A 26,615-nucleotide genomic window follows, 5' to 3' on the forward strand; every position below is an offset into this window, starting at 1 on the left:
GCCCCCCGCCCGCCTCCCGCCGCCCTCGGCCGCCCCACTCCGGGCTGCTCTTCCCCGACGGCCCCGGGGAATCGGCCACGGCCGGGGGAGAACTTGCATCCCGCAGGAGCTGGTCCTGGGGGGTGTTTGGGGAGGCATGGGAATAGGGAGCTCAGCATCTCCATCCCGTGTGCTGCGCATCTTTCGGGAAGAGCCGGCAATCCCGAATTCCGAGCTCCCCGTCCCGTTGGCTGCACTTTTCCAAGTTATTGTTGGTAAATGGTGGGGAACTGTCCGTCAGCAGCCCCGGGAACCCGGGAACCGCACGTGGGACAAAGGCAGCCGCTGGAGTGTGGTGGCTGCTGTGAATAGAGGGAGGGAAGGCAATTAGCTGCCGTGTTGTTGGGGCTTTTTACTTGTCAAACTGGAGCCTCGTTGCTTTTGTTATTGCCGTGTAAAGGGAAATCGTGGGGTTTTGTTTTGGTATTAAGGGCCTTAGAGGTTGCTGGCTGACACTGCACACGCGAAGGCCAGAGCAGCGCAGGGAGAGGACCAGGGACCAGGGACGGGGCTCCGGCGGACAGAGACTGCACAGATTTTCCCCCGTTTTCTTCTTCTGCTCATCTTCTTCTTTTTTTTCCCCGGGGCCTGGGTACCAGCTTGTGTTTCGTTGTCGTTTGTTATATTTTGTTTAGCCTGTGGCCCCCGCATTTTAAACTGCCGCTTAAAAGGCAAACTTGGACGCACTTAAGGTCTCCCTTCTCAAAACAGTTTTATTTTTACCCCTATATTTATTTGGTCCTGTTGTTTCACTCTTTGGGGGTGAGGGGGAAGAGAACTCGTTGGTGTGATCAGCCAGATGTGCGTGGGGAAGACAAGTGTTTGCAACTGGTCTCCTCCAGTGCCTCGTCTGCAGCAGCATCCGTCCCACATGGCGATCGCTCCCCGTGCGTGCAGCTTCCGTCAGTGTTGACAAATTTGCTTAGAAAGTGAGGAGGGGAACAACGCAGCCCACTTTTCCGAATTGTTTCCCTTTAAACCATCCTTTTTGGCTTTTTACCTTGTTGCAGAGTAACTACTTTACAACTTTGGGGGAAAGCATGAAAAGGAGATGGGAGATTGACTCTTGGCAAACTCGGATGCCCGTGATAGTCAGCTCAGATTTAGGAAGTGGGCATCGTGTAGTGCTCGTAGGCAAGAGCAAAGCACAGGGCAGAAGGCTTTACCCTTGCTCAGTTCAGCAATGCTCTCAGGTGCCCCTGTTAATTCTCATTTAGAAGCAGCTTGGGAAAATACAGTAACCAGGGCACCTTATCTCAAAGTTCCTCTTGCATCCCTGTTGCAGTAGGTCAGTGTTTTACAGAAATATTAAATACTAAAGGAAAAGGGAGGAGGGGGAGAGAACAGAGCTAATGGTAAAGGTCTGCCAAATGTCACCTCAGTGTTGCAATGACAAGAAAATACACTTTCCTTACAGCTCTCCCCCTAAGAAATTTGTTTTGAGGGATTTGACAATCTTGCAGATAAAGTGACTGCTTGCTACACTTAACTGATCATGCTCCCTCACGGCCGGCCGGCGTTTCCTCGTTGCTCTTAGTAATACCTGCGCAACCTGGCTTGGAGTAGCATTGTCATTGATTTCCAAAGTAACTGCTTTTTAGCTCTTGTGAACAGACATACCTGCGTGGGGGGGGGCGGGGGGGGGGGGTAGAAAGTCTTTTCCCCACTCCCTGGAAGGGTGATGGTAAAGTGCTATATTGGAAAAGACAGGAGGCTTCTCTAAATTTTGATAACTGCAGCCGACAATTTAGAAATAAGACACTTCTCACAGCCAACATGACAGTGGATTTTGAGCATTCAGAAAACACCAGGCCAAAAAACTGGAGACATCTTGATCTTTTAAGACAGCTTTTCCAGTACTTTAAGTGAAGGGGGGGAGCGGGGAAAGAAAAAGAGAGAGAAAAGCTGCAAGGAAAATAATACAAAGCCAGCACAATTGGCATCTAGACAGTAAAGAAAAAAAGTTTTTGAGGTTAACAGAAGGAAAGACAAAGCTGTTATGTACCCGAGGGATGCAATTTTAGTGGGAATGGAAGATTTGAGTGGTAAAGGAGGAGCGCTTGCCTCTGGGTTCTCTCTCTTCCAGCAGTTCGGCTGCTGGCATCTCAATTTGAATTGCTGGGTGAGTAGCACTTTCTGCGTGCGCGCTTTCTGTCTTGACCATTGAACTTCTGATGTGACTTCTCTCCCTCTCCTCCTCTCTCCCTCTCCTTCCCTTTCTTCCTGTGTGGAATCAAAAAAAAAAAAAAATGGGGGGGGGGGGGGGAGAGCGTGAGAAACCAAGCAAGCATCTCCAGCTGTGACCTTTGTTAGCTACATTGTTTTTATTTATTTATTTTATGGTAATTGCCTTTTCTAGTAGGGGGAAGCGCGACTTTTCGATGCCGCTGAATTTGGCGGCGGTGGCGAGGCGCGCGCGGCAGAGCCGCTGTCGCGACACAGCGGTGCAGCAGCGGGACAGTTGTTGCCCTCCTCCTCTGCGCCCTTCCCTCCGCCCGGGTTTGGGGTTTGCCTGGGGGGGGCGGGAGGGGGGGAAATGGGATTTTCTTTTTTCCTGGTGCATCCAGGGTGGGATCGGGGTGTGTTGGCAGGGCGGCGTTTCGGAGCCCGGTGTGCAGCAGGTTTCGGGGGCTGATTCCTGGCTGCTGAACAATGGTTACCAGCGAGGGAGAAGTGTGAGCGCGTGTAGGGCTGTGTTACATCTGCAGTCAGGCACTCACACAGTGACCATGACATCACTAGCTTTTCTTCTCTTTTTTTCCTTTGGGGCGGAGGGGGCCACTTCAAAGCTTTCTTCAGTTCAGTACGATATTTCCTAAACTCTGAAACCATGAAGGTAAAAATGTTTGGGTTTTGGGGTTTTTTTTTTCTTAAAGGAAGAAAAGTTGGTTTGTAGCAGGGCACATATGTTACAGTTAAGGGGGTTTGGAGATGGAATGGTTTAACTCTTGTCATACACGAAACGAGATTTTTTGTTTTAATTATTAAAAATGCTACATAGTACTATTTATTGGGTGCTTTTGGTCCTGTGTTTGGTTGACAGTTAGATTTTCTGAGTTCTTCAGAAAGCTCATCTGTAGTGTGAAAGGGGAAAATTTTAGGGACACTGCATAAGAATTATTTTACCCAGGGATAAAGGAGTATGAAAAATCAGACTGAACACTGATAAATATGAGGTAGCACATGTTTTAATACAGTGCTTCTGTGCTTGCTGTCAGAAGTCCACGAGACTTTGTTTCTCCTATTATTATAAATTGCAGAAAGTAAAGCTACCCCTCAGCCTGTTTTGTGTATTACCCTTACTTGCACACAGAAAATAGAAACTTACTGATGAATTCTACAATGCATCAGATTTTCACTGTTGGTTTTGTGGAAGTCTTGAGTTTCTGCTGTTTCCTTTTCTAACTCTGCCAGACTTGCTTACAGAGTCACTTTATCCAGGAGGAGGATTTCTATCATTTCAGTACTCTGTGGTACTGAAGTGATAGAAATAAGCCTGATGATAGAAGTAAGCCTGATTAGCTTACTTGATTTATTTGCCTTTTCTTATATAAAACAAGGGATAAAATTCTGTAGAATTTGTCTAAAATTATTTAATCTAAATGGACAGTTATTTAGATGTTTTTTCTTTCACTGCGTGTTGTTGCATATGCAGGTTTTACAAGACTGGTGGTGAGATCTCACAAACGTTATATCTTTAGAGGAATTTTTTTTTTACTAGGACTTGGGGCAAAAGGCCTGACAGCACTGTGCAAACGTGCCTGTTACTTTTCTTCTGAAATACTTGCAAGGTGTTTCAGGTCTGATGTGCGTTTAACATAACGTTTTTACGGAAATTTTTTGAATTTATGCAATAAATAATTGGTCTGGATTTACTTAATTGCATCAGTTAATTGTGCAGCATGTAATGTTTTTAGCATATAAAAAAATGAAAACAGTTTTTAGAGCCTTGTTATTTGTTAAGGAATTTAATATGCATTTGCTACATATGTTGCATATCGGTGTTGAGCACAGTCTGCTGTGAATGCTGCATTTTAAAAAGCTGTACTGAAAACTTGCCATAATATCTTAAGGCATGTATGTGCATGGTAGGTTTTAAATAATGCTGTTATTACTGAAATTACCAAATACAAGAAGGCATAGGCGTACATGCTATTTTTTATTAATTTCTTGCAGATTTTTGACGGCCTCACATTTAAGTTCTTGCTATAGACAGAAATCACAGATACCCTAATAAAAATCAGGAGCTGTTTTGCCTACAAAAGAGTATATATGCCTGCCTAGTGCTGAAATAAGTGGTTTATAAGCAAGAATTAAAGCTGTTTATAATGTGGCATTTCAGAGACTGTTGGACAGTAAATCAAATTGCTTGACTAGGTATTCACATAAAAACATAGAGGAAGGTCTGTCGGGGCAATTGTATGCACTATTTTGCTTATATTTGCTTTTTTCTCTGCTTCTCATCTTCTCTTAATTTTTGTGCTTGTATTATTGCTCTGTGCCTCTCCCCTTCCTGCCCTATTTGTGTTCAGGACCATTTCCCAAAGACCTGCTTTGGTTTCACCCATATCTATGCTTAGTGGTTGTGCATCCAGCACACCTTGTACTGGTATGGTTTTGCAAAAAGGTATTTTTCAGTTTTAATGTAATATATACCAAGTGTTTTTGCTTTTTTGCCTTGTTAGAATGAACGAAGGCTTGCCTGCTCTGCAGAGATGGTATCTGTCTAGTAATTAAAATTAACTAAAGTCTGCAGAGAAAACACCGAGTATTTGTCACATTGGGGAAGAAACTGCTTGTCCTTTTGCAATGGAAGAAATAAATATGGGTGCTTTTTTACCTGAAACTCGAAGAGACTGAGCACTACCCTGTCCTATTGGTATGGAAAAGTCCACCTGTTGATCAAATAATCTGTAATGTTGATCCTCAGTGTAAGGCTTGCCTGGATGCATGCAGGCCACAGTTCTGGGCTATAGATGATGTAACTGCTGTGTGAATTCATATGCTGAGGTGAGGCAGAGCAGGCGAGCAGAGTGCTTTCTCTTTATCAGTGAAGCCTTAAGAGAATAGGTAAGGTAAAATCTATCTGCTGTAAATGTAATCCCAGTGTTGCTGAAGGATCTCAAATTATAGACTTGTGTAGCAGGTGCTTGTTTGGGTCTGACCTGACATTGGAGTAACACCACATTGTCCAAGACTACAGCACTTACCTTGTATTTAAAACCCCAAGTTTCTTTCTTCTGCTAAAAAAAATATATAAAAAATATAAAAACCCCACTCCAAGTACCATAGGAATAAACTTACAGCCCACAACAGCTTTGAAAGCAGAGTGTGAGCACACTTAATAATGTTTTACTACTAGTGTGTTTTATCCTCCTGCGTCGGAACTAACAGGCGGTAATTAGATAGCTAAACCCCAGTCCTTCCCCTTGTACACTAGAGGATTTGGCGTATGCTAATTGTCACCAGATCATTTCACATAATTGCCTTTCGGCGAAATTAAGTGGAAATTTCCTGAACATCTTAAATCCTCATTTCCCCACCCCCTCCCCTCAGTACCTTCGCACCCTGACAGGAAGGATGTGGAAAAATGTCAAGCACGGTGGCTTAGCTCTCCAGTATTCAGGGGACACTTCATCTGAGTTAAAGGGGGGGAAAAAACCCAAAATTATTCTTTTCATGAATGAATTGCTGGACACTTAAAAGCAGGAAGCTGATTTTGTTGTTTTGTCTGAGAGACTGCTAATAGACCACGGGGTTTTATTGAAAGCCAGCAGTTCTTGCAGGAGCAGGTAGGCACTCAGTGGCCTGGGAAGTGGTCAGGGGGGGAAGGGGAAGAAACAGAAGGCTGCTAAAGTGTGTTTGTTTGTGTATCCCCATTTTTTTAAATTAAATTTAATTTTATTTTTATACTAAGGGTAGGACAGAGGGGGTTGTTGCAGGGGTTTCGGGGTTATTTTTTAAGGCTCTGCCTGGGGAGGGCATTGTCCCAGCACATGGTTGTCAGTGCTCCTGTCATCATTTGTGTGAAAGAGGAAAATGAGCCTTTTTCTAGCAGGGTGAGTTGTGATTATCAATGGAGGCCTTGTCTCCTGCTACAATGGGCAGTTAGCTTAGGGCAGGACCTTAGGCAGGAATCAGCTACATTAAACTGAGAAAGGGCTCAGGCCACTGTATCAGCCATAAAGGAGCAAGGGGAAGTAGTTTTCAGGAATGCTTAGTCAGGTGTGAAAGCATCCTTAAAAAAAATAAACTGTGACTTCACTAGCTGTGCAGGGCTGGGTGAAATTAAATCTTTGATATTTTTCAGGAAATGCTTCATCACTCGTGTTGAATTTTTATGCTTGGGGAGGGGATGAGTACCAAGTTACATATAGCTGGTGGGTTTGGTTGGCTTTAACTTCTCAGTTAACCCAAATGGTGTGCATTTTCCTTGGTGTAGTTTGGGGTGCCACCCAGAGTGGCTCCTGATGTGGGTGATCCCCAGACCTGCAGTGGTGCTTACAGATGTTCTGATTTGGGTGGTGGTGACTCTGCTGGAAATGGAAAAACATTTCAATATTTGCAGCGATATTTTGGGATTTGCCTTTACTTGCAACTTAATTTCCTGGTTTGTGTGGGGTGTCAGGGTGGTGAGGGGGTGTAAGGATGTCATTCCTAGGCAGAATCAGGGAGAGATCGACCTTTAGAAAAAAATAAACGCCTTTTATGAGTATCTTTGGAACTGCAGAGCAGTTCAGGAACATCTGTTAGCATTTCACTGGCCACAAGTCAGCAAAACTGCAATAGCATTATCTGGAAAATATAGAGAAACACATATATTTAAATGTGAACTGGTATTGAATGGTACTCCTTGCTAAGCCCAGGGAGCAACTCCAGGAGGGCCTGCTAATTCAAGACCACTGTCGACCTGCATCCACCCTGGAGGAGGGGAAAAGGCTGACAAACCCTCTTCTGTGCTGCTTTTGTTTTATTGTATTGTACTGGCTCATAAAAGCACTTTCAGGGCCCATCTTTCTTCAGCAGAAAAGGAGAGCAGTGGGGAAGAGGAGGACATGGCAAAAAGACAGGCGGAGCTCTAGCTCCATTTGTTTTCAGTGTCTCTTGATTAGTAGGTTTTGAGGAGGATGGAGAGCTCCCGTTCCTCTGATGGTGGAGGAAGGGGCCGGGGCTCTGGGCTCTGGGTGTGAGCACCGGCTCAGTCCCTCCCGCTGGCGGGTGCTTGAGGGGTGCCCGGCGGGCTGCAGCACCTCCCAGGGCTGGAAGGACGTTTCAAAGGGCACCAGGTCAGGGAAAGGGCTGCAGCTGCATGGGCTGTGCTGGGGTTTGAGGCTGGGTTGGTGCAGGAGCCTCCCCCTGCCCTCGGGATGCTCTGGGAAGGAGTCAGGGGCCGGAGGCTTTGGCCGCTGCCATGCTGACATGGCATGATGGCTTGTTTTCAGCCTGGGTGGCTTTTGTGCAGACCTGCCTTTACTAACCCCACATTATTCTGGTGAGGACATTCTCTGGTGTCTCTGTCATGGTTTTTTTTCTGACTTGGAGTTGATACGACACTGTGGTTTTATTGCCAAAGCCAAACAAGCCATGAATTTGCAAGCAGAAATTGCAGTCGTAAACTCTTCCTGTTTAGAGGTTGGTTTCTCTTTGTGTGCTCAACAATACAATGTTTCATCTTACACAAGTCCTATGTTGCTTTCAGAGACTTAGGAACTATTGATTTATGCAGCATGTATTAACTTCTTCAATAAATGGGGAGTATTCATCAGTGGGGTGTATTAAATTGGGCTGTATACGCATAGAAGCATCTTTCATCCTGTTAATGAAATGTCCTTACCATGCAACAAAGACTAATACACAGCAATTTATACACACAATCCCCTGCAGTTTAAATCTGAAGTTCAGATAGGTTTTTTTGTTCCCTAAAGGCACCTATCAGAACTTAGTCTAAATGGATCTCAGTACTCCTTTCAAACATTTATCAGTCCAAAATTTGTTGTGGTTTTGGTGCGGGAATTTTTTTTGTTCTAGAGCTCCATTATTGTTTAAACTGATCTGTGTTTAAGCACTCCCAGAAGCATTTCAAATTCATATAGAGAGGTTTAGTAGTAGAGCCCCTGTGGGGACAATTTCTTCTGGTTGCTTCAGGCAGCAGTTACCAAGAAAAGCAAACTTCTCTTGTCTTTTTGCAATTCTTTACCATGCCCTCTAAGCTACCATATGAGACCTCAGCTTTCAATGGACAGGGGTGATTTATCAGCAGAGGGCTTGGTACTTCTTAGGTGCTGGGATTTCTCTCTAGAAGTCTCCACTTGTCCAGTCCTGTCAGCACATGCCCTGATGCTGATCTGTGTGTACCAGTGTAGCTCCCTTCCCGTGCCTGACAGAGCCAGACATGGAGCTCTTCAGCTTGCCAGAGAAACGCCTGCATCTCACAACGGCCCTTAGCTTAAAAGTGCCATTGATGAAGTGCTCACAAATGTATATTGGAGAATATTGCCTTTTGCAGGGGGATGTCTAAAGTCATCTAATGGGTGTCTCCTATTGATGGTTTCTGTGGTTTACCTTTCATTGCCAGTGGATGGGGTTAGGACCACACTTGTAACTCAGGCAGGGCTCCCATTGGCTTCAAAGGAAGATGCATCTGCAGGATTAATCCTGCTCTTTCCCAGATTGTCCTTTATTTTTATTTTCCAAGGAAGCTTAGTTAACTTCAGGAACGGTACTTTTAAGGAGCAGCTTGTTTAGCATATTATGCATGTTTAGCTTGGCTTGCAAATTGTGTGTGCTGTTCTGAGGGGAGTTATGGTCCCTTTCCCCAGTGTGTGCCAAACAGTGCAAAATGGAATGGAAACCTGTCCCTGGGTAGTGGTACAGATGCAGACTGACTCGCTGGGAAGTAGATCACACTCCTCTGTCCCAGTTTTTTAAGCATGTATATGATAGTTTCTCCCTTTCCCCTGGCACATTCTCCCCCCACCTCTGCCCCAGCATCATCAGTGTCAAAAGAGTATCCTACCCTTGCACCTTTATATGAGTGGTCCATTTGAGTGCATGGTAGTGACCCAAACAAAAATTACTTACCAGGGGAAAAATTTGCAGACCTAAGGTTCAAGCTCTTAACTGCTGATTTTTATTTGCTTTACTTTTGCTTTTTATTTGTTTCTGAAACATGTTAAGTGAAATACATCATAATTTAGCAGTTGTTCTGTTTTGTGGAGATATTGTGGGCGGTCTTGGTATATCAAAGCAAGGAGTGGCGGTTTCCCACAGTTGACATGTAACCCCCTATGGTACATCTGGCTTTGGTGATGGAGCCATGTCAGTCCAGCTTTCCTTTCACGTGTTGTTTCTTGTTTCTCGGCTTAAGTCTGACCCTCTAATGTTATTCTACATATTTTTTTAGCTAACCAGCTCCAGTTTCTGTGAAAATAAGCTCTCTGTGGAAGACAGCACTTAAAGTCTGTCAGGGTCTGGGTGAGGTTTACCATGATGTGCAGATAGATAGAGCTGGGGGAGCACAAAGCTACAGCCTGTATTAACTTCTTCAATAAATGGGGCCACATTGTGGGTCACCTAACAGCAGGAGTTCACACAATTCTTGGCCAGAAAAAGTAGCTCTTATTGGAAATGATCATTTTTGTGAACCTCATCAAGTGGTCATTTGGCTTGTAATGTCATGTGTTGTTGGGTAGATGCCTGCTACTTTGTATGGTGTGAAATATAATTTGTTAGGTGAAACCCTTACCAAAGCCTTCAGTTACTTTAGACTGCTTGGGCTGGTTCACTTGAAAGAGAACAGATTTTGGGTTATGGCATCTCCTTTGGCTCCTCCTGATGTGAAACCATTACAGATCCATGTGGCCAAAAGTTGTCCTTGGCTGTTCAGCTGGCAAATGTGACCCACAACCCAGCCAGCACAAGCTGCTGTTAATCATAGCACTGGCTGTTGTGACCACGTTCTTCTCTGCGTGGTGGCCACTTGACAGTGGAATCCCCTGTGCCAAGCGCTTGGTGGTGGAGAGGAATCATCCCATGTAAGGGTGGCACAAAGAGATGAACATGGTGAAGAATACAGGAGAAGTTGTGGGAGGCACAAGTACAGCCCTTGTCTGGCTTCTTTTGGATGCACACTTTTTCCTGCAGTTATCAAAGCAGTGAGCCCAAATAGCCACTTATGGCAGGGACTGGGGCTGGGGGAGCCAAAGGGGCTTCATTTGGCCAAAGCATGGTGGAGGGACTTCTTGTTCATTCAGGGAAGGCAGATGTTTCTTTTCCTCCTTGCTCCCAGTTTGTCTTCCCTCTTCCTTCCCCACAGTCTAGCAGCTCATTCCCAAAGAATAACTGAATTATTTTTGAAATGCTTTTAAGGGAAGCTCAGAGCATTGGAAGCTGGATCAGATAACAGCAATAGCTTGTCTAAGGTGGCACGGTGAGGGTGTGTGTGTGTGTTTGGGGGTGCTGGGGAGGGAGCAGGAGAGTGCTGGCAGACCCTGAACAGCAGTGGCGCTATCGTGGCCACCATGGTATCACTACTTTATTTTAATGTGATTCCTTTTACTTGATGTTAATGCAAGTTGTTCCTTACTTAAAGTAATAAAAGGAAATGAAGACACATTCTAAAATGAAACCTGACTCTAATCCATTCATCATCTAATACCAGCCTCTTTATCTTTGCTGGTACCTAATCTGGTTAAATGTCCCTGTTGTAGGATTTTAGTGAAAATCCTCTATGGGGAATAGGGTTTTTTGCAATTGGATTACTCACAGTAAATGGTCCAGCGGTTCAGCTGGTTCAGCTTAATTTTTTCTTTGTGATCTTGTAAGGGTAAGTTACAGTTCAGCCTGCCTTTTTCTTTCATTCATTCACTCCTTTTAATTTTTTTTTTTTTAATTGTTGTTGAGAAAAATATTTTTTTTCCCCAGAGCTAGGAATGTGATGGGGAAAACCTCATGATATCTACGTGATTATTCCCCCTACAAGAGTGTTAATTTCAATGGCTTTATCTGGGGGGTTTTGCCATTATTTATATAGCTGAATATTTTAGTAGCCTAATTAATCAGTATCCAGTTTCCATTTATTAGCGCTCTCTGATGAATTGATAATTAATCAGCTCTTCTAAAATATATATATAAAATATGCAGGTGATCGCTTGTCAGCTTAATGCTTGCTGATGAAGGGAATACTCCAGCACTACAAAGGCTTTTTATCTGGAGTATTTGCAATGAGCAGTAAAATGCAGAACTGAGAGTGAGGACAGGAAGGGGAGAGGAAAAGACCTACAGGTCATTGAGCATTTGGGTCTCTTGCTAATTAAATGGGGGACTCTCTCAGCCCCTCACTGAGGAGTCTGCCTGCATCTTGAAGGTGAAGCACAAGATTATAAAAGAAAAAGGAAAAATTTTAAAGAATTGCTGTTGCTCCATACAGGAGCATGACAGGTCAAAAAGATTAAAGAACCTCAACAGCAGGGAAAGTGTGTGAGCAGGTTTTAAGCAAGAGGGTGGGAAAACTGCAAGGGTGACGCCGAGAAGGAATCTGGAAAAGTCTGAGGATCGCATTGAAATCCTGGCTACTCAGATTTTTTGTGTGTACTCATGCTGTAGTGGGGGGATGCCCAGCGCTGCTCTAACAGTGTCAACCTTTTTCTCTTGACAGTCTAACAAAGTGCCAGTTGTGCAGCACCCACACCATGTACACCCTCTTACGCCGCTTATCACATACAGCAATGAGCACTTCACACCAGGAAACCCTCCTCCACACTTACCAGCTGACGTAGACCCCAAAACAGGTAGGTGGGAAGTATTTTGGGGTTGCTTTTGGGAGGGAGTGGGTGGATCTTCCCTTTTTGCGCATTAGGGGAGCGGAGTGCGGGAGAATGGATTTCCCATGCTGGAGCACCAAAGGGGGCATGTAAAATGTCAAAGCCAGACAAAATACTTTCTTTTTAAGCCAATTAGGCTTCAGAAGGAAACCTACTGGGTGAATTTTCATAGAGCTTCTGCAGGGTGACACCAGAGTTGCATGTGTGGGGTCGCTTGCAGGTGTGTTTCTTTGCAAGCATGATACCCCACCTGGTAGTTCAATCTACCAGTGCTTGGTTTGCATGCACGACCCAGAGAATTAAACATGTACATTCTGTGATCTGCACTTACAGAATTGCAGCTGGAATTTTAAAGGTGGTGGGTCATGACCGGTTTCAAAATGAATCTCTTTTAATTCCCCAAATCCCATTGTTTCTGTGTCAGGAGTTCAGCCATTTTTCTTCTATAATGTTGAATTTTCATCCACTGTAACTACTTAGCTCCAGCTTTACACTTGCAATTCTTTTCCCCAATGTAAGTCTACCCAACTCTAAGTTCAGCCTGAAGGGCACTCTGCTTGAATATAGAGCACCACGTAAAATCCTGACTAGATTTATTGGTGTTACAGAGTAGAATTTACATGTTATTCTAACTTTTTAAGAGTCCCTTTTTAACCTGAGGCCCCAAAGAAGTCAAACAGTGTCAATCTTCTTTCTCCAGGCTGTGCTGAGTTCCTAGTGACAGTGGTTTTTGGTTTTGTTAATCCAAGCCCCATTTAGTTAATTGTGAAGTTCATCAGAAACAGAATTCATGTCAAAGGAATCACTCTGTGTCAGCCTTAACTTATGCAGATAATTTATCTAAACTCCAACCCTTGAATGAGACTGTGCATTAGCTGGTTGTCACTCGATATGCTTCAACTGGGGCCCCCTTTTAATTGTGCTTAATGCTGACTTCACATGGCTTGAAAGGAATCCATCTCACCATCCCTGGGTATTGCAAGTGAATGGCATAGTCAACCTCTCATTTAAATAATGGTAGTACAGGGAATAGCTCTTAAATGGTTATCGTAAAACATATGATTAACGTCTGTAGACTGTTTGCTTTTCTTCTGTGAACATTCTTTCAAGTGTGCAAATAGCTCACTGGATGGTTAAAGCCCAGTTAATCTGTTTGGGTTTTGTAATGGAGAAAAAGCAATGTCTGCATGAAAATGTCACATAAGGAGATTTAATTTAGAGATTAAAAGCTTCCCAAGTGACTTAAAGAAATAGTTTTTAGCCCTGAATACAGTACCCCTTCTTTTTAATGCTCTCTGTTTTAATTTTGTTTCTGCTGTGTAATTGTGCCCTGGCTTGTTAATTGAAAGACCCAGCTTTGTAACCCTTACTCCTCTGAGTAATTCCTATTTGCTCTTAAGGTAAGGAGCGTTAATATTTAAGGCTTGTATCTGGAGCTGGTTTCTGCTTTCTGAGTAGGAACTGTACCTCAGTCCAGAGAGGATGGGTGGGCTCTCCATCCTCCCCCGCACACCTTCAACATCTGCCCCTGGTTTCACCAAGCATTTCCAGGGGTCCTCACCTCCACTCCTGGTTTCAGAAAAGTTTTCCTAGGTTTGCTCAAAAGGAAACATCATTTGCAATTTTAATGACTTTCAAACTTGTTCTGGAGATTGCGTTGGAATAATGCCATGTTATTGAGTACCCAGTCACCACATGGGTAGGGCCTGTGGTCTTTTGGCTGACTTTGAAACTAAAATAACCATGAAGCTGTTGCAGGGTCCATCTTTGTGTTGAACATTTAAGAGTATATCTAGTACAGCATCACACCAAAATCGTGTCTGAGACTGCTGAATTCTGAATAACAAAAATAATTATCTCTGACTGGAGAGGTGACTGAGGGAGTGAATAACATTTTTTCTTGTTTAAAAAATAAGAATGTGAAAAAGCCTTTGAAAACCCTAAGCAAAGTCACAAATACTGTAATAAAAATAAATTGACAGAAATTTAGAAACATATGTGTTTTTTCTTTATATTTTATTTATTTCCATATTTCAATACTGATGGTGCTTTATGTTCCTCTTCTATAGGAATTCCAAGGCCTCCACATCCTCCAGATATATCTCCTTATTATCCATTATCACCAGGCACTGTAGGACAAATCCCCCATCCGCTAGGATGGTTAGTACCACAGTAAGGAGTTCCATTTTTTTAATTTCTTTTTTTCTTTTTCTGATGTGTAAAATTTATGTAAAAATATATGTGTGTGTGTATGTATGCGTGTGCATTGGGATGAGTTTGTTTGACAACTGCCACTTCACTGAGTGTTATGAATTTACCCACCTCATGAAGGTTAATTAAAATATATGCCAGGTCATGTGGTCATAAACAGAACCTGAGCAGTTGGACACAGCTTTGCATGTCATCCTAACCAGCTGACAGCTCATGAAGCATGAATTTTGAAATCCTTCTGCAGAAATGTCCTTTTCTTGTTACTGCCCTTACACTGCACCATATGAATTTTTCTCAGATTTGGCTTTCTTGGGGCTCAGGGTAGTTCTCACAGACCCTTTGTTTTCTTTTTTTACTAGGCCCATCCTCACTACAAATTTGCAATTTTAAGTTTCATTTGCCTTGTCTTTTGAAAACACTTTTGTTTTACTTATGAAATAGTAGAGCTTTACATCAGCCATAAGCAGCATTCCTAGTTGAGATGTGGCTGGGCAGTTGGCAATTGGCATCTAAGGAATGGAATTTTAAACAAGTAAAAGGAATTAGTTTACTTTAAAACTGGTTAAGAAAAAAGAAATGGAAAATTTGGGATTTGGATTCATTTTCAACTCCTCAGATCCCACTTGCAGAGCCTTGCTGGGTATGAGGCTCCCAGCAGTAATCAAGTCCTTATTTTCTTTTATTTCCTATGTTGCCATCTCTCAATAGGTTTAAATATACTTAAGCACTGCCTAAGCCTTTTGTGTAGTATATTTGATTTAAATGCTTATAAAATCCATTTGTATTGCTGGATACAACAGTTCTCTGCATTATAAATCAAGACTTTACCCTGTTTTTCTCACATAACAGGCCTCCTCTGTTTTGGGGTGATCATATTTTTTATAGAAATTAATTGCCCAAAGTTCAAAATAGTTTGCTCCTGCTTGAGGTTGTTTCTCCAGCTGTGCTAAAATACTTCTTCACAATTTCTTCCATGAGGAACTGGAGTTGATACCCCAAAGGGAAAGCAGGACAGGGCAGGAGGTCACTGCATATCCCCAGGTCTTGGGCAAGACCTGGTGGTGGCCATCAGAGCCCTTGCAGTGGTGGCATCAGAGGCCTTGGAGACCTTTCTCAGACACAGAAGTGTTGATGCAGGAGAGATGGAGCTTCTGGCCATTTTGCAGGCTGCTCTTCCTTGTGGGTGGTCATGCAGCTGTTTTGGATAGAGGTTCCCCCATCCTGAAGGTGAAGCATGTCCATCACCTCTCTGCTGAACGTTGCTTCTCCAGAAGAGCACATCATGAGCAGAATAAAAAACCAAAGCATTGCTCCCTGAAATCTGAAATTCCTCCTAGTTTGTGGTGGTTTACCTTTTCTAAAAGACACCCTGAACAATTGTAGACTGCATGTGAGCTTCTTAGTTCAAATTTGCACAGCAATAGCCTCAACATTTCAAACAAATACACTCAGCTAGTGCCAAAAGACATGAAAGACATGAGGGTGCAGGGAAGAAACTCTTCAGTGTCCCTGGCCTATACCCCATTGCTCATGTGGGTGTCTGTACTGTGCAGACACAGGTTTGTCCTTCTTGCACCTCATGCCATGGCTGCCAAAGCACATGGATGATGCCACGTGTAGCCAGTTTCACCAGATGGATGCTAATGCCACCTCTGTCTCTGGACAACTCTGCCATCCCCACTGTTTCAGAACAAGTCAACACCATGGTGTGCTTGCCTACCCACAGCTCTTACAGCTTCTCCCAGTGATTTTTGGTGAGGGGTGACACCATCACATTGGCTTTTGCTCTGGGAGAGCGGCACGGCCAACTTCACAGAAGTAACCCCAAGTTTTTCATTTCCCCTCTCCTTGCCACTTGCACTTCACCATCAACTTCCCAACCCATCTGTCCTCCACTGGCCTGCATGTTCCTGGCATAGCACCCACTCCAAAAGCATCCTGCCCAGTCAGATGATGTATTTGAAGGACAGATGAAACGAGCTAGCCAGCACAGACAAACCTCCATCAGAAAAAGTTGTGTGTCTTTCATGAGGATGCTGTTTTGCATGTTGCTGTATTTTTTAATTATTGTAATGAGGTGTGATTGTCTATTGGTTACCCACAATACTTCTTGGGGACTCTCCCCCGGTAACTCTTGTCAACACTTGTTAATCTGACAAAAGGCTACAAATTAAGCTCTGTTAATTTAATGTTTTCTCACCGAGATCTAAATACCGAAAGAGGCCCAAAGCGCAACTGAAGTCCTTTGATTCACTGTACTTTATTTTGGTATAAATTTACATTCATTATTGTTTTCCTTTGGATGTGTAGCCCTCAATTAGTGTGATGGCTCCATTAAAGCAAGCGAGACTTCGCCTTTAATTATTACAACAAAACACCTAGTTTCAGCTTGGGGAGAGGGTCTCTATTGACATAAGCAGAGGTTATAAAATTTAATTAGCCATTCCTATCAGATTTATGGCATTCAAATTGTTCTGTGTTTCTTTCCTTTGATCCTTGCTGTACAATCCCCAAGATTTTTGTTCTGATCAAATGAGAATAAAGCTTACTGTGCAGAGAGAAGTTTTTTGTTGTTCTTTTTTTTTTTTTTAAGCCCTTTTTTCCTTTCTCTCATTCCCTCTCTCCCTTCTTTTTTGCCAGGCAAGGTCAGCCAGTGTACCCAATCACGACAGGGGGTTTCCGCCACCCCTACCCAACAGCTCTGACCGTCAATGCTTCCATGTCAAGGTGAGTTCAAATGCTGAGGTCCTAAATCAAGAGCAAATGTAGCTCCTCCTCCCACTCTCTGTAGGAGGAGAGCATTTCATCTAGGCAGCAGATTCCTGAAAGCACTTGAGTTAAACATCCATCCTTAGCTTTTTGGTGGGGTGGAGGAGAGGGCGAGGGCTGCCTTCCCATGTGAGGAGAAGGTGGTGTCCTGACGCTGTCATTGGGCCTCAAACATTTGCCTTAGAGGGAGAGGTGGAGGAGTGAGAAGCCACCTTTGAAAGCCAAACTAAATGAAAGAGCTGGGAGAGGGTAATGTTGAAAAAGCAGGGATGAGAAGTGGTGATAGCCTTTGCTTTCCCGGTGGCCAGCAGCCAGAGCAGCGCTGTGTGCGCGGGAGGGGAGGCTCAGGAGGGAGGAGGACTACTCTTCAGCAGAGTTGGGAGGAAGGTTATTGTGCTGTATTTTCCCCTCCCAAAGCTCCAAACACTAATAGTCAACATAAAAGGGCCTGCCTGACCCTCAAAAGCTTTAGAAGTATATATTTCTCCCCCTCCCTACCTCCAATTAATTCCATCTAATTTTCCAGGGGCTGCTAGTTTTATTTACAAACTGGTTGGCAGCACTATGTTTAAGTAATCAGTAATTGCTCCTAATGATAGTTTTATTTTCTGTTCATCTGATTTTCAGCCTGGTTAATTAAATCGGTGGAAGTTTAGACTTTCCTGATGGGCTGAAACAGCTAATCCATTTTGATGATGGCACATAATTAAATTAGCATGCATTACATAGCAAGGTTCCACATCTCTTCCCTGCTCTGTCCCTTCCTCTCCATCTCTGCAGTTTAATATGTGAGCACTGGTGCATAGATGATCTAAGGAGGAAAAGACTGGTGAGGGCTGGGGGGAAGCACACCTCATTGAGAAGTGGAAATCTGTACCTAGGGCTCGTGAATGAATGGGTGGGAAAACAGTGTGGTGTGTGCTTTAGATAAGTAGACAAAAAACTGAAAATTTAAATTAAAACTGTCCCAGCAAATAGACAACTGGAATATCAACTTAAAAAAAAAGGGTAGTCCCAGACCAGAAAAAAATACTAGGCTGGGGAGAGAGCTGCAAATTTAAACAATGGTTCCCTCCCCCTGTTTAATCTTTTTTAATATCTATAAAAGACTTGCGGGCATGGTGTGAGGCAAAGTAGAGCTTGATTTAGTTTAATTATTATTAGAGAGGCTAGTCATTTGAGGGAGGGGGGAGATGTGGAAGCAGGGGGGGCTATATTCCCAAGATAGACTTTATGAAAGGTATCTAGTTAAAAAGAGTACACAGCAAATTAAATACATTATTGTGGTAATGGGACGACAGAAGTAGAGGTCTATTATACTTATGGCAGTTATAGGAAATGTAGGCTCCTTGCCCTGTTCTAGCACATCCTTTGATATTCATTCCATTCAGCAGCAGGGCCAGGACTTCTCAGAATTAAGTGATGGGTCATTATACTTTAAACACCATGGAGAAGCCTAGATTGGCAATTAAACAGCACTTGCTGACACTCGCTTGTGCCACCCTGTGACCCCCTTTAGATTGAGTTGTTGGAGCTCGGGGCCCTCAGCCTGCTAAATTGGTAGCAGGCACTTCTCCTGACGAGGGCTGGCTCTGAAATCTGCCGGCTTCAAAGGGAGCAAGATCATGTATAAACCATAATGTGGGTGCACCGTGGCTCAAAAAATAAGGCAGGAATAGATGAAATGTTACAAGTGCAAGGGGAAAATGAGAGAATAATGACAAATCTAATGCAACTCAAAGCAGAATTGTTGCACAGAAAAATGCATCCCACTGCTTGTGCATAAAATCAAGGCAGGCAGATGACATCCAGTTAACAGAAACATGTCAACAGTGAAGTAAAGTGAGAGTGAGTAAGAGAGAAGCCCCTGAGACAGCCAGGAACAAAAAATTAGTTGTCCTTAACAAGTTAAGACTCATCATTATATTCTGGCTTGGAGCCATAAAAGGAGACAGTAGTGTATAATGAGCTGCTTAGAATTTTTAGGGTGTTTATTGCAATTCATGGAATACTTGTCTAGAGAAAAAAAATCTGGTGAATGTCTTAGGCGAAGGTGAGGGGTGTGCACATACACAGGGAGCCTTTCTTTTTGTCTCTGACAGAAGCCCATGCGTGTGCACGTGCTCAGGCACACGTGCAGGGGGATGAATTCATTTAAGGTGTTTACCCTTTGTTTTCAGCCCAGAAACTTCTCCTCTGGTTTCCTCTAGATGGGAGCACCCTCTGTGCTCTCATACATGGTTTCATGTATGTTTTCCCACGTCAGCCTGGGCTCAGCAGGGGACAGCCCTTGTCCAGGTGTCTGGTGTGGTCAGGAGATTGCTGGTGATGCCCATGCTGGCTTTCAGACATGCTGGCCCTGTGCAGCTGCCCTGCAGGGCCCTGCTGCAAGCCCCTGCTGCAGACCTTGCCTTTGCTGTGCTGGCTGTGCAGTGAAGTCAGCACAGACCTCAAACCTCACCCCTCCGTCCACAGTTTTCCAGTGCCTGCCTTCAGAAATAGTTCCCATCTTTGCCTGCATTATGGTGTAGATCTTTGGAGCCTGTAGTGCTTCCCAACCTTTAGTTCCCTAAGCTTAGAAATTGCTGTTTATTAGTTTAAGTGTGCTTATGAATAGTTTATAAAAGGTTAAGGGTGACTAATGGTGATTTTCCATAAATTGTTTAGACTATTAAGGTAGTGTCTTTAACCAGTTACAACTCTTAGTTGTTACTTGTAGCCTTGCCACATTCACGTTGTATGCCTGTAGTACGCCTGTAAGATCTCTTGATCCTTCATTACCCCTCTGTAATATGCCTTTAAGGTAAAATGAGACAGGGCTAACTGAATGATGGGCAAACAGTGGACCCACTATGAAAAAACAACTGCTGTGAGAGGAAATCAGGAAATAATTTAGCAGAATTACACCAGACAAACACTGCACAGCAGTTAAGTGGTGGCAGTGGAAAATACCTTCTGTAATTGAAATTTCAGGGGAAATTCACTTTTGCTGAATGTAATTACTGAAGTTGGAGTGTAGCCAGGAAGTTAAAAATTAACACCCTTCCCCTGCTCATATTGCCATGTGAGTGGCTGTCTACATGGAAATGAGCAGGCACTCAGATCTTGGGCTGGACTCTCATCCCACCAGTGGAAGTCCATGGGATTGTGAGAGCAACTTTGTGTTCTGGAGCATGTTTTTATAGCCCTAAATATAGGAAGGGGTGTGTAAGTCCAATAGGCAGCCTTGTGAATTGGACAGATTCAGTATGAAAAAGTGAATGGTCATTGGTAATGAACACAGCACTTCCTCGTGGAAACTGCAACCCTGAAAATAACCACTGAGCTGCAGCTGCCTGTTGATGAAGGCTGCTGTCTCTGGAGTTTAGAGCCCAGTGAGTAAAATATCCCAGCTGAGGTCAGTGGAGGCTTTGCCATCCTTCAGGCTTTCACACAATGTGGGCATGCTGTGCTCTGCATTTAGATTTTTAGATTTTCTCCCTGCTGGTACATGCCCACCACACTTCATGCTGAGCCCTCGTGTCAGACCAGCAGAGCTCTTCCTGCCTGCTCTCTGAAGGAAGGCTTTTCATCTCCATCTTCATCTTTCATTGTCCCTTTGTCTCTGGCCTAGCCAGCCCGAGCAGCATAGTCCTCTCTGAAACACAAGGTCTTGCCTGGGACAGTCCCTTGATAGGATGTGCCTCAACCTTTTATCACTGTGCTTAGACTGTGTTCAGCAAGGTCAGGTTTTTTACCACCACTTTTATTTTTGATCATGTTTGTTAGTTATTTTTTTAAAAAATCCAGCTCATACTGCCAGTTTTTATTTCATTGTACCGTGTCTGAAGGTCCCAGGTGTGTGTGAACAAATTTTAGATAAGTCCAATCAAAATACATACACATGGAAGTAGAGAAAGAATAGAAAAAAATAATACAAAGGCCCACTTTGTGTCTTGCTGAGGGTGAGCAGTTCTGTGGCAGAACTGGGACAAGGATGCCAGTCTCCTTTGCGGCCTCGACATTGTCTTCTGTTCTGACCTGCCATGAACCAAACCATATCCTCAAATGTGTGCTTCTCTCCCAGCTACTTTTGTCAGAGAGTGGGAAGGCACTTGGACAACCCACTTGGCGATTTGTGTCCGTGAGTCTTTAGCAGAAGTAGGAATGACCATTTTGCTGCCCATTCTCCTCTTCCCTTGCCATCCCACCTTCCTGCCTCCCTTCTCTCCGTGCCTTTGTTCATGAAGAACTGCAATTCTCTACAACTTGAACAATTTCACATTCTCCCTGTCAGTCCTTGCTCTTCCCACCACTGCCTTCAAAGACAAAATAGTTCTGTCTAATCACCCTGAATACTACCAGCTGATAGACAAAAGATCATCAGAGCTTGTAGTGGACAGTGCTCTTGTTCATGAAAGTACTTCTGTGTCATCTTGTGAATGTAGAGAATGTCTAGGCAGTCATGGGGGATGGTATTGTTAAGCTTGGCATTGGGATTCATAAGAGGGGAGAGAAAAAGATAACCCCACTATATTTCTGATGCTTATATACGACGATATCCATGGTATATCACCCCATTTAAAATCCTGTTGGATAGAAAAAATCATTCTATATTGATGATAGAAGAAATAATTACTTATCTCATTGAGGGTTCCATAATCTTGGGTTGTTTTACTTGGATCAGATTGTTCAAAATCTGGGATGAGAGTGGGGATTTGCAGTGAGAAAAGCCCTTGCCAGATCACTTTAATTTTGGCATTTTGAGGAAAGTTACTTCTGAAACATAATTTTAGGCTAGAACCCATTCCTTGGAAACCGGTTGACTTCAGTGGGGGAAGGCAGTCAGTCATGCTGTGCTTTCTTTATTTACTGCAAAGCCTTTCTGCGACTGTTGAGAAACAATGATATAAGTCAATCCTGCTTTTGAGAATTTTGTTCATTTTTGTTCATTGAGAATTTTGTTAATTTCTCTTATATTTCATAAAATGTAAAAAGTCTGAATGATTGTGCCATGTTTGTGCTGTGGTCCCGACCAAGCAATTAGATTCATGCAGAAGGATTGCATATCCCTCTGAATCCACTTGAAGGACCGGGATCTGTCCATGTATATGACCATAAACCATAAAGCTGGCAACATTTTTTTCTCTTTAGAAAGGCTAGATTGTTAAAGCCTTTCTAGGTTACTTAAATGGTTCAAAAATTCCACAATCTTCCACCTTCTGTTAAAGCAGTGTGGCTCAGAGATTTATTAGACACAAATAAATATTTTTCTTTTGCTCCATCAACAAAATGTAGCTAATGAGGCATCTATAAATATTATCAAAAATGCATCTAGAATGTGTTGGCATTAATATTTTATTTTGCTGTCAATATAGAATAAAAGATGTCATCCTAAATTCACAACACGATTCAAAACTATAAAAATTGATTCCTTGGCTGCCACACATAATTTCTCAGCAAAGAAATGGACTGGTGGATTTTTTTTCAGGTAGCTGAAATTCCACCTTCATGCAAGTTCATCCAGTTGAATTCGCCTTTTGTTAATGTTAAAAATCATGATGTCTCGTGTCAGTAATGATAATGAAGGGGAAGATTGGCTTTAATGACATTAGAAGAGTCATTATGTTTAATTTATTGCTAATTAATGCTGCCAGCTTTCATATGCTTTGTCTAGCTGTCATGTGCTTGTTATATGCCAGTTGTTTTTTTTTTTTTTTTTTTTTTTATTAATGTGTGTACACATCCCTCCCCATTCATTCATTTTTATTCTGACAATTTACACAGCTTTCTCTCCTCTAGGTTTCCTCCACACATGGTCCCGCCACACCATAGTTTACACACAACTGGAATTCCTCATCCGGCCATAGTCACACCAACAGTCAAACAGGAATCTTCCCAGAGCGACGTCGGCTCACTCCACAGCTCGTAAGTTGCTGCTTCCCCTGTCTTCTCTTTGGGATACTCACAGCATCCCCTGTGCATGTGTGGCTTGTAAAAAGGCTTGGGTTTGTGATGTTTTTTGCTGTGAAATGTCATAGGCAATTAGTTACTAATTTCACCTGTTTCAACCAAGGAAGTGGAATTTTCTTGATTGAAATTCAAGTTTCTTGACCAGTTTCTGTATTACTCAGTGTCTAGTTTGAAGCCTTGAGATAACAGATGCACCACAGGAGACAAAAAAACTAAACATAAATGGCTTCTTCAAAGCTGCAGAGAGCTGGTATCAAGTTTAGGTTTGAACTGACCCATTGATAAAGGGGTGTAATTATTGCCTCTACTGTCATGCTCAAGCTCTCCCTGTAAGCCCATTTTTCTGGGGCCCATGTCCTTCCAAGATTCTTGTAAGGGCTCAGAGGGTACTTGGTGGTGTTGCATAAACGTGAGGTGAGTTTTCTTGTAGTGCTTTTAAGACTGTTGCCATACAGCAGCCAGGGTGAAGGGTCTAGAGAACCTTCTGGTCCTCTTCCTAGAGATTGCCGAGGATTGTTGCTAGAGAGAATGAGAGGATTAATTTAATAAACTCACAAGGGGTTCTCACTGTGAGGTCTCTGTCTGTTCTATCTTTCCTCTTCAGAAAACATCAGGACTCCAAAAAAGAAGAAGAGAAAAAGAAGCCACACATAAAGAAACCTCTTAATGCATTTATGTTGTATATGAAGGAAATGAGAGCAAAAGTTGTAGCAGAATGCACATTGAAAGAGAGCGCAGCCATCAACCAAATCCTCGGTCGAAGGGTAGGTAACAAGGGACAGGCACAAGCAGGGCCTGAAACTGGGGAGGATTCACACCTTCTGAATCCCTGTGTTTTTCTGCCATTGTGAAAATGGATAGGGGAATTGCTAAATCAAAGGCCTTTGTTTTTTAGTTTTTGCAGGCACTTCTTGCCAGTGGGGTCATTCATGGGGAAGAGGAGGAGTTAATTAACAGCAGTGTTATTTCAGTATCATTTCCATGACCGGTTGATGAAAAAATCTTAAGATTTTTATTTTGGCCTAAGATAGGCAGAAAAGTAAATGGGAAATGAAAAACCTTTGAGTACAGCACCAGTATCAGCACCTGTGAGAGCTAGAAGAGGAGAGGAAGTGCCAGTGGGGGAGACACCTCCAAAGCTGGAACTGAGTTCTGGCTCAGGACAAGTAGTTCAGCTTCTGGACCGTCTTCCCTGCTGTCTTGTTTTTGTTTAGATTTCTTAATTCTCCTCTCTCAACAGGAGACAAAGGGGTTGAGTGCATGTAAATGATTAGTTGTGGTTCAGTTGATTTAACTGCAGTTATAATCTAGAGCTGTAAATAAAATACGAATGTCAGCATGCCAGATCATCTGTTTTTATCTCTTTTTTATGAAAATCAATTCTAACTGTATCTATATGTATAAATAACACACTTTGCTGTTAATATGCTTAAAAAAACCCCCAACCACTAGTGCTTTTTATTTTGTCTTTTTGTCTTTTCTCCACCCCAGTGGCACGCATTATCCAGAGAAGAGCAAGCGAAATACTATGAACTAGCAAGGAAGGAGCGACAGCTTCACATGCAGCTGTACCCGGGCTGGTCTGCACGGGATAACTATGTAGGTTCCTATGTGGGTGGAAACTTTGAGTAGTAGAGCTTGTAGAAATGTCTGTGTGACCTGCTGAGCTATGACCATGCATTGCACACAAGCACTGCATGGAAAGTCTCAGGACCCCAATGTGGTAACGACAACAGGCGCTTCCCTTGGTGATACTGAAACTGCTGGGGGGTAATTCCCACTTGGAAGAGGCTTCCTGGCTGGGACTAGTGTGGGGTTAGAATTTGAGGATAACAGTAGAGCTCTGTGAAAAAAGTCTTCCTTTCACTTTTACCAGCATCTGGAAATGCTGTTTGGTTTGCTGGTCATTTTGAATTTCATTTTTTAAAACGAAATTTAAAATGCCCCTTGTATGCTCCTCTCCTTTCCACCAAAAGAGATAAATAATTAGTGTCTTGTGCTTATGTGTGTGAGAGTGTAGTGGAAAGTGGAAGAATGACTTATCCTAGCTTCAGAGAAGGACTGGCAAAACCAAAAGCATTATATTTCTGAAAGTCTTACTCTCAAGTGGGGTTAAATTAATTATTCCACACTCCATAGTTGTGTATTTTGTTTATGTTTTCTTTTTCATACCCATATTACCTTTCTTTCCCCCCCCCACCCTCCTAATTTTTTAAAAAATATATTGGAATTCATTATCAACTCATGGATTGTTTTAAAATTGATTCCTCCCCCTACTTTTCAGAAAGCCTGTTTTTGAGCTAAAAGTGCTAGCTACTATTTTTTGTCTGTTAAAAAGCATAAGGGCAGCTTTATAACCCTTATACTAAATAGCTCCTTCCATGAAGGGTAAGCGGTGCAGATGGTAATAAGTGTTTGCAAGCCTAAGCCCATAAATTCTTGACAGATTTGTGGATTGGTGAGAGCTCTAAACCCTTTTTAATAGGATTATAGCAGCATCTTGATTTTTTTTTTAAAGTTAAATAAAAAACACCTAAAACTCTCAAGGTCTGTAACTCTGTAATAAACCCTGTTCTCTGCCTTCTAGTCACACTTCCCTGCAGGTTTGGGGACCAACAGCTCTAAGATTGATGCCAGTTTTGAATAGAGTTACACCTTACAGTTTTGCTGAAGTCTGTCTTTTCCATCCTCATCAAAATCACTGCCTGTTTTACCAGAAATATTCTGTTTTGCTGTATATGACAATACTTGCCTCTGTGAATCTGCATTTTTAAATGTATGGGTGGGAGGAAGCCTGTTCAGAGTCTGCAGTGAAGCCAGGACAAGCAGCAGCAGCTCTTTACACTCTTCTGCCATTTCAGTGGTGGAGAATACACATGCTCACTTATTTAGCAATATGTACTTAGGAACAATTTTTCAAATCCTGCTGTTTTCTTGATCATCTTTTCCTTCCACCGGCCTCAGCTCTTCCTCCTTGGTCATTACAGGTATACCTGTGCATGCTCAATTGTCCTTCCAGTTCAGAATATTCTTGATCCCGTGCTCCTCAGAGGAGACCTTTTTAAGCCTGATGAGGCACAGCTCCTGCTTAGCCCATTTTCCATCCCTTTTCAGCACAGTCTGGCCTGAGGCTGTCAGACCATAGGCTCGAGGTAGTTGCTCAGCACTGTGCAGTATCATCGTCTTGGGTGTTCAAAAGGGAGTCTGGGCTCGACTGAGGTTTCGGGAATGTTCATTCTGCACAGTGCCTGTGCCACCGACAGATGGGCATGTACAAAGCCTCAGTGTTTAGGACCTTTTACTTTTGTCCTCACTGTGTGAACACTGAGAAACCCTTTCTTCTCAAGCTAAAAAGGACAGGATGAGAAAGCCGGTGCTTTCCCAGCGGCTTGATGCTGTACCCCCAGGTGACCTTCAGGGGGAACCTTCCTGCCTGAGGAGAGCGTGGTACCTTTGCATCATCCGCAGGATTTATTTATGTCTCCTCTCCTGGTCCATTCACAGCTCTCCTGAGTGCCCCTCCTCCCTCAGCCGTTTGTAGGGTCTCGAGCCTTTCACACATCTGGCAGGGGAGCGACATTGGGCTGCTTGAAGTGGTTAAATTGTTAAGCACCTCACATCAGGCTCAGGGATAAGGCCAGCTATAGCCCAAGTCTTCAGAGACAGGAGCAGTGCATTCAGGAAATGCAGCTTTCAGCCTCATGCCTTGTTGGTGTCACAAGGCACGTTGGCTCTTCCTGAGATCTGATGTGAGATGTTTAGCAGTGCTGAGTGCTGGACTCAGAAGTATGTAAGGGTCCAGTCACCTCACCCACTACTTGT

The 26,615-nt window shown here is 43.2% G+C and overlaps 1 protein-coding gene across 7 annotated transcripts in view; it reads left to right on the forward strand.

The window, feature by feature from the left end:
* The window catches only part of TCF7L2 (transcription factor 7 like 2), a 169,459-nt gene that overhangs the window by 131,472 nt on the left and 11,372 nt on the right, over positions 1–26,615 (forward strand). For 4 of the 7 annotated variants that reach the window (XM_058029602.1, XM_058029604.1, XM_058029605.1 and 1 more), the window contains exons 5-10: positions 11,696–11,828; positions 13,931–14,033; positions 16,713–16,799; positions 22,623–22,748; positions 23,398–23,557; positions 24,285–24,392. In XM_058029602.1, coding sequence (XP_057885585.1) covers positions 11,696–11,828; positions 13,931–14,033; positions 16,713–16,799; positions 22,623–22,748; positions 23,398–23,557; positions 24,285–24,392 — 717 coding nt within the window. Of the gene's footprint in view, positions 1–11,695; positions 11,829–13,930; positions 14,034–16,712; positions 16,800–22,607; positions 22,749–23,397; positions 23,558–24,284; positions 24,393–26,615 lie in introns of all 7 variants that reach the window. The other 3 variants (XM_058029606.1, XM_058029600.1, XM_058029601.1) reach the window with 2 other exon arrangements.

This window comes from Melospiza georgiana, chromosome 8, assembly GCF_028018845.1.
Source record: "Melospiza georgiana isolate bMelGeo1 chromosome 8, bMelGeo1.pri, whole genome shotgun sequence".
Taxonomy (NCBI): domain Eukaryota; kingdom Metazoa; phylum Chordata; class Aves; order Passeriformes; family Passerellidae; genus Melospiza; species Melospiza georgiana.